The sequence below is a fragment of the Aplysia californica genome, unplaced genomic scaffold (assembly GCF_000002075.1).
Source record: "Aplysia californica isolate F4 #8 unplaced genomic scaffold, AplCal3.0 scaffold00274, whole genome shotgun sequence".
Classification (NCBI taxonomy): domain Eukaryota; kingdom Metazoa; phylum Mollusca; class Gastropoda; order Aplysiida; family Aplysiidae; genus Aplysia; species Aplysia californica.
In genome coordinates, this window is record NW_004797544.1 from 34,411 (window position 1) to 43,273 (window position 8,863).

Consider the following 8,863-nt stretch of genomic DNA (forward strand, 5'->3'; position numbering starts at 1 on the left):
CACACACACACACACACACACACACACACACACACGCACACACATACATACAGTAAAACCTATTTTTACGTCAGAATTTCATTATCCTTTTTAAAACATTGACTCTTTTGAGATAACCACACTACACGCACCGAAACTGCATAAACGTACATTTTACCATTGGCGGTAGGGATGAAGGTTCCGTTGTTGTGGTCTCCTGAGCGAAGGTACAACCATTCGTTCCTCTCAGTTTTATTGTTATGCAGGTCTAGATGAAGCATTTTGATTTCATACATCTGGAAGAGCAAGAGAGGGCATGTGAACTCGTAATGTATTCATGCCTAAATATTTTATGTTTATGTGTGTGTGTAAGGGGAGGGGGGGGGGCTGTAACATCAACATTCACTTTTGTGAGATAGCGTGGTGATATCAGGCGCTCGTCTAAACAATCAAATCAAAGAAACCGTCATTTTTTGGGCGTTGGGCATGTTCTTTTTTGGGCTCATCAATTTTTATGTCCATTTTAAAACACTCTTCTGTGTGGATATTACAGAAAAATGTCAAAGTATATTTCCAGTTTCGAGGGACTCTCAAGCTTTGAAAATCCAGGAATTATGTAAATTATGTGTTTCAAAGGTGTGAGAAGCAATTTTTCATCACTGACCTTCTCATTCCTTACCATCCACGAAGAATTCTTAGATCATCGAGTGTAAACCTGCTTTCAACACCACGAAACACATCTTCAAAAATACGCTAACGGGCTTTCATATTCTCTGGGCCATCTGTGTGGAACGCATTGCCTAATGAGCTAAGATCTATCACTAATTTCACCTTCACCTTCACCTATCCCGCAGTTTGGCTGACCGTTGGGGCACCACTGTATATTTTACAGGCGGCTTCTTCACTCTTCGAGAGGTTCTCAGCTATTCTTACTGTGATGGTCCAGTCACAGCCAGTCCACCCTTTGATATTGTCTTCGTCTTTCTCCTATTGTCTTGTGATTCCCTGTACGATATTCTTAGCCAGTCAAGATGATCGAGGGACGCACTTGTATCACTGTAGTTTGTGCCTTTTCACAGAAACCAGGACGTATTAAAATCTCGCAAAGTGTGTTTCTAATTCTGGTTCTTTTTATCTCATTGTCCCAGACTTGAAAGATTGACGTTTTAATTTAGGCACCCATTCTCGTCAGGAATGGCTTGGTTGTTAAAAATGTTTTACGCTCTATTGGCACAGTTTGAATCTTTTAGGAGATGGGCTGCCCTACCCGGACTGAGTGGGAACAGCATGGCAGTACCAACGGAGATGCAGGGTTCATAAAACAACGCCCCCCCCCCCTCACACTCACACAAAGAAACAAAACAAAGAAAAAATCCCAAAACAAAACACCCTACTCCTCCAAAATCAAGCCAAAACAACACACACAAAAACGACCGCCCCCCAAACCAAGCAACATAACTAAACAAAATTATTTAAAAAAAACAATTAAAAAATGAAGAACACCCGCCCCCCCCCCCCAAACACGCTGACATTCAATGAAAAAAGTTCATTGTCGAGAAAAAAAAATACAATGAATTTATAGCCGAACTTTGAGTTTATGAACATTCTCAAATTGTGAACTCACATCTTAAGTAAATTTTAAATTATACTTGAAGAAAATTAATAGATTTACAGGATTTCCCTTTAGTTTACGCACTCTTTATCGTCATTATGCGATTTGGGAGGATACAATAGTAATGTTTCTGGTGACGTTGGGACTCGTAATCGGGAGGTTGCGGGTTCGGGGTTTGAGCCTCAGCTCGGTCCGACGTTTTGTCGTAGGGAAAGACACTTCACATGGAATTCCCATTTGGCCTAGTCCTTTCGGAGATGGACGTTAAACTCGGAGGCCCCGCCTCTTAAATATCTAATAGTGTTTATAGAGGCGTTAAACCCATATCATTTCACCAATTATTTTTGTTAGTTTCTGTACTCTGGATGAGTTATGCTTGTCGGCAAATGGATTCTATGACCTTTTTACATTTCAAAGTTTTAGTCTGCAATAAAAATTATGGACTGCACTTCCAACTCATAGTTACCTTTGTCCCCTTCATTAGGCAGGAGAAACTAGAGGTCGTTTGGCCATCACCATGGACAGCAAAGATAAAGTCATTCTTGTATGTTCTCTTCAGAGGCGTACTGCTTAGGTCTGCACTTGAGACGTTGAACACTTGAATGTCATCTTCTTCTATGAGGTATAGAGAAATAAATATAATTTTGAGGTATCGTGGTGACATGAGGTACTCGTCAAAATAATGAAATCGAAGAAAATGACAATTCCCACCTGTTGGGCAATTCTTATCAATTTTTTTGTTTTAGGCTTAACAGATTTTATAACCAAAAGAACATTACAGTTTTGAAAGCTAAACTATTTTGGAAACCGTTTTCTCGCTAATTTTACCTCTGATACAAAAACAAGGCTACCCCTACCCCATTCAGTCGCATATATATATATATATATATATATATATATATATATATATATATATATATATATATATATATATATATATATATATCTCGACTCATAATTAAGATGAACGAATATTTTGTCACCAAATGCAAGGCACATAAACAGGTTATACCAATGACTTAACTCCATATACCCAAAAAATGACGAGCGTCTGATTTCATCACGATGCCACACAATATGAATATGTACAATAATAAATTACGAGAACCAATGAACAGTGTGAGTAGGTGGGGTGGAGTGTAGGGACTGCATTGAACACTTTATTGAAGACCGGCGAATGTGGTGTAATGAGTAAGCGCTTTGCCGCAACACACAGAAGACGTGGGATCGATTCTCTTGTAGGGAAGTTTTTTCTTTCTTTCTTTGACCATCTCTCTATCTGTTGGGATGTTGGTTACCCCCCCCCCCCCCCCCCCCCGCCCTTGCTGGCCTTGACAGTCAATGTAGAAGCATCCTGCTTACTAAATGTTCTGAACTATGTTGATGGAGGCATGACATATTTACAATGAGATGTTTTAGACAGCGGCTGACCTGTCTTTCTCAAAATGACACAGGTCACTGCCAGCTGTCTCAGTGCGCAGCTCCTGCTTTTTAGTTTGACTCGTTACCATGGTTACCGCAGGCTTTACCAGAAAAATGTCTGGCTGAAATTATGTCAGCATCTAGGTTTAGATTTTAATAATTATCGCACTGCAAAGTCATAGTAACTTTCAGGCCACGCTGGAGTCAGGCGTTCATCAGTTTTGGGGCACATGCAGTTGTTGGTATCATCTTAAAGCCTGCTTTTATTGTCTTGCTTTCGACGAAAAAGCACGCATTTATCTTGAAAAGAAGCCAAGATGTTTGCCATTGAAGGAGGTGGGGGTCGTTTTTGGTACAGATCTAAAATAGGCGAGGAAATAGCCGCTTAATTTTGGTAACTTCCAAGATTTGAGAGTACTTGGAAACTGCAAAAATTACGTTTCTTGTGCCTTTGATCAACGCTTTTCAGTAACATCCAACCCTAGAATTAATAAATGTGTTTATAATGGAAATAATTCGATAAAAACTGCCAAACAGGCGAAAAAGTTCCTGTTTTTTTTTCTTTCGATTCCATCATTTTAACGAGCGCTTGGTTTAACCACGATGCCTCACTCCGGTGACAAAGAGAGCTGTCAGAACAGAAACGAACTAGGTTCTACTATTGTACATATTCTAATATCAATGTGTTTGTCTGTCTGAAAATTTGATTTTCTTCCGGTGTAGCATTGAATATAAATCAAAACAATTACCTAGGTGAGTGGATATCCAAGCTTTACGCAACACAATATAAACCATGTTAACGCTTTCGTAATGCTAGTGTCATTTGCGTTCGTATTTCTCCTTCTATTTCGAAAGTGTATCTTCTTTGAGAACTCATGATAATATGTGTTTTTCTGGCCCGTCGGCATGTATGAATGAATAGATAAAGAAAGAAAGAAAGAAAGAAAGAAAAACAAGTAAGTAAATGAGTAAATAATTAAAACAATAAATAAATAAATAAACAAATGATTTACATTTTATCGATCGCCGTGGGGGAAAACTTGGGTCACAAGTATATACATACTTACATAAATACTCAATTATAAACAGATACATAATTGTATAAACACATACATAAATACATACAAAATACACAATATCATACCAAAAGAGAACAACTTCACAAACGTGCCACTGCTGGTCTCCCCTGTTCAGCGCCCTGTTTTTTTGTGTGTGTGTGTTTTTCAGCTAGGCTTGTCGTGTTTAGCTCAAGGACACACCACTTGACCACCCACCTATACTTTTGCTATTACCCCCCCCCCCCCCCCCAATCCCCAAGCCACACACACACACACACACACACACACACACACACACACACACACACACACACACATACGCAACCATACACATGCACACCGCACTTGTTCAACATTTAATTACCTGATTCTTGAATCTTCATGCATTCGAAATGAACTGAGAAGAACAAATAAACAGTTGGATGTAGATCTAGTTCCTTCGAAGTTTTTACACCATAACGTGTGATAGCTACTTCATGCAGGTTGCATTGATGCTTCCCTTGACACAATCGTTTCACATATTCCTTGAGCGACGCTTTTCCCGGGTCAGTATCTCCGCACTTTTCATGTTGCTGAAAGTTGGAAGAAGAACAATATCCAGGAGGCTGATACTGAGATTGCGATCTATGTTGAAAAATAAATAATAGATAAATAAATAAATAAATAAATAAATTTACACATGAATAAACAAAGGACACCTAATTGGTTCCTGTGGAGAAATTTGTTGTTGTTCTAGCATACATACATACATAAATATATCATTAAACTCACAAATATGCAAAGGTTTGTGCTATCACTGTCTTCAGTGTAATAATGGGCAACGGTGAGGCATTTGAACGGGATGAAATAATCAATCCTAGGCAACCGTGAAGAATATTTTGCAACTACATGTACATGTATTACCTTCTTTCTCACCGTTTTTATACATTTGGTAAATTGGCTCATTTTATCAGCTGGTGGTTGGAGCGCGCCACTGGTACCTCCTACTTCTTTACTTTTCCTCTGTTGTTTCTGTTTGTTGTCTTACTTTTTCCCAGCACTGAATGGCAATTATTGTTTCAATGTGCTTCTCTTTACTCAAACATACAACTAAGCGAACAATTATTCTGTTATATTTTATTACGTAAAATACCGGGTGTCTAAAAAAATGGACCCATAACTCAACTATCTTTGAACAAATCTCAATAACATTTAACAGAAATGCAATTCATCCATGAGGACGTTACATTTGTCAATATGAAAAAAAAATAAAAATTTGTTTTTGTTTGAAAACTATCAAATTTTAAACATTTCAACCAAAATTAACTGAAACACAAAACTGTGCTACTCGTAAAAAATCAACCATATTATTGTTCTATTTCAAATAGTTGACGAGAGCCTGATTCCACCACGCTGCCTCACATTTTTTTAACTTGATATTTCTCGAACAGCTGCATAATTTTCTTCATATTTACGTACGTACGTTCATAGAAGAACACATTAATACAAAATTTATATTGTTAGATAAACTCAAGGAATGTGTTCTTTTTTAAAAATCACCTGGAATAGATCAATTCTTTTCATACAAGTTCATATACACCACTGGAGCTTTTGAATAACCCCGTGGCATGTTTCTGGATCGAATCTTTGGACGTACTGTTCAACATGAATATCAACTGTTCGATTGTTTGTGGGCTGTTTCCCTACACTCTGTCGGTCAAAACTTCAAAAGGTAAAGTTTGAAAGGGCTTAAGTTAGGGGGGGAATGAGGTGACCATTGATTTGTGAATTTGCGGTTGATGATAAGGCGTTCCCAAGCCGTTCTTGCAAAAATATCAGGGCCACTCTTGAAATGTGGGTTGTGGACCCATCCCACTGAAACCAGGCCAAGACAAGATAACACTTTTTCCTTCCCAAACTTCTTCAAAATGTTCTCAGCATGACCATTATTGTTTCGATATGCTTCCTTTACTCAAACAAACAAATAAGCAAACAAACTGAGGTGACTGTGGTGGCTTTATCATCTTTTCTCTGAAACCAGAACTGACCAATCACACCCCTGTAGCTGAACGCTTATAAAAAGTAAAATGTTGCGTTTTACCCAATTTTGGTAGACATTTGTGAGGCAGCGTGGTGGAATCAGGCTCTCGATATAATAATCAAAGTGAAGAAACTTGCATTTTTCCGCAGGTTTGCGAATTTTTATCCAATTTTTGTATTTTGGCTCAACATCTTTCATGCCCTTTAAAGAACTCATTTTTGTGTGGATTTTTCTGAAAAACGTTGATTAAAAGCACAAAAAATGTAAATTTTCAGTTACCACGGACTCTTAAGCAAAGGAAATAACTAATCTTTGGCAGCAATTTTTTCACTATTTTTACCTCTGAAAACAGGTGACCCCCTTCTCCTTCATTCGCTAATATCTCGATTTGTATTCAAGATAAATGGATATTTTTTCATCCACATAAAGACAAGTGAACAAGCTTTAAGATGATACCAATAACTCTACATGCCCAAAAATTGACGAGAGCCTGATTCCACCACGCTGCCTCACATTTTTTAAACTTGATATTTCTCGAACAGCTGCATAATTTTCTTCATATTTACGTACGTGACGTCCTCATAGTTGAATGTTATTTGTTCGAATTTTTTACCCTTTTAGTGGGTCCTTTTTTTTATAGACACCCTGTACTAACGCTTCCACCTTTCTTTACCAACAAAGTTGCAATTTTGCGTGCTGTCTTTAAAACCACATTATCAAACCATTTTGTCCAACAGAATACCCTTAAAATTGCAGGACTTGGGATGATACTATGTGACAATTTTTTAATACTAACTTTGATTGGAAAATAGAGAATGTTTTGGTTATTGAATTATTTGTTCATTTTTCGCAGGGGAGCTGCATCAGGAGATACGTTTACAGCAGATCTTGCATACAGTTGTAACACTACTGCTCACAATAATATTATTAACAAAAACGATTTAACAAATTAGAAAGGGAAATGTCAATAATGGTAAACGTGACAAACAAAAATATTGAAATTACTGAGTTGATTTGATTTTTTAAAAAATCTTGATTATAACGTTGCAACGAACAAAGACGACAATAGTTGCAACAATTTATTTTCTAATACCCCCCCCCCCCCCCACACACACACACATACTCACACCTAAACTGGTTAGAAAGAAGGTTTTAAAATCTATGTGAACGAGTACTCATAGGCGCTAGATCTAAATACTTACGGAGGTTAAATACTCGAACATCTTTATGCGGTGTTCACACATACAGAAGTAGAGTCGACAAAGCAATTCCCGATACGATAATGCCAAATTCGGGTTCAATCGTGACGAGCATCTGGCCATGACTGTTGTCATTATTGTGTCGGTGAGCACTCGGGGAGACACTCACCGAGCATTAATTTAGAACGACGAGCATATCGCCGAGCGTTTCGCCCAGCGTCTTGCCGAGCAATTAGTTTGAATCCTGGCCGCTTGCAGAGTCAATAAACGTAGCCGCCGAGTAAAATTTCACACGCCGACAAACTCGCCGACCATGCTGACTGTCTTGCCGACCCGTCGCCGAGTTAGCCGGCGTGCAATGTTATAATATAAAAAGAGGGGGGGGGGGGGGGGAAATGTTTGTGTTTATTCCTTCAACATGTCTCATGTGACACAGACGATGAATGTATACTTCATGCACACATAATAATGGTGCTGGAGGAGGAGGAGGACCTGTTGGGTTAGACCATGGCTCATAAGAACTTAGGACAGTTTGAGAAGCTGATGGGAGAACTGCAAGTTGAAGAAATGGTATCCTTCAGGAACCTCCTCAGAGCTTCTCCAGAGTTTTTCCAAGAACTACTGGAGAAAATTGCCCCCTCCATCCACAAGGCAAACACTTTCTGGAAGCAGTCACTGGAACATGACATCAAGCTGGTTGTCACTCTTCGGTACTGGCAACAGGAAACAGTTACATGCTCGTCGTGTCAACTTTTGCACACCGTGCTTGATTAACTTAGACTCCCCGTGCAAGATTTTTTACACAGCGAGCATTTATTATTAACCCGCAGAGTATAAAATTTAACTCGGCTCCCATTCAGATCTTGTGGACGTGTCACTCTCACTCGGCAACGTATGCATCTTTGCACGCCGAGCTATTTCTGACACTCCCCGAGTCCTCCCCGAGTCCTCCCCGAGTCCTCCCCGAGTCCTCCCCGAGTTTTCCCCGAGCGAGTTATTGACTCAGCGACTCATTTTTCGCTCGGCGAAAATTTTAAGTATGTTAGAAAATTTTGGCAAGTTTCACGTGTAAAAACTTCACACTTCAAGCAAGAAATATCACTCGAGGAGGGAGGCCGATTGCTCGGCGAAATGTATCCAGAGTAGCCCCGACCTGCTGAACTAGAAGTTTTGTCTTACTCGGCTTCGTTACTCCTGTATGTGTGAGCACCGCATTAGTGTGGATGGGATGAATGTCAACTTACAGAGAAGCGCACATCGTCCACGATAATCCATTGATGACTCTCACAGGCGATATTTAATTCTTCTTTTGCGGTGTTGAATTTGAAACATTTTGCTGAGTCTCTTGATTTATCAGTGTCCCCTAAATAAAGCATTAGAAAGAAAAGAAAACAAAATAATTAAGTAACGTATAGGTTCAGGTCATGTTCCTCGTGACGAAAATGAACATGTCATAACAGCCCTTTAATTTTGTTTTTGGAATTTTTTGTTACTCGTAGCAGGAAAAAAAGATTAGATTCATTATAATTTTTTACAGAAATGAAGCTAGGGTGATGAGTATAACTAGGAGCCG

The 8,863-nt window shown here is 39.0% G+C and overlaps 1 protein-coding gene across 1 annotated transcript in view; it reads right to left on the reverse strand.

Moving 5' to 3' along the window:
* LOC101854508 overlaps positions 1–8,653 on the reverse strand; it is a gene marked incomplete at both ends in the record, with an annotated part of 25,427 nt that extends 16,774 nt beyond the window's left edge. The window contains 4 exon segments of the mRNA XM_005101221.2: positions 151–275; positions 2,058–2,206; positions 4,436–4,643; positions 8,535–8,653. Of these exon segments, the coding sequence (XP_005101278.2) occupies positions 151–275; positions 2,058–2,206; positions 4,436–4,643; positions 8,535–8,653 (601 nt within the window).
* Positions 8,654–8,863: the final 210 nt, after the last annotated feature.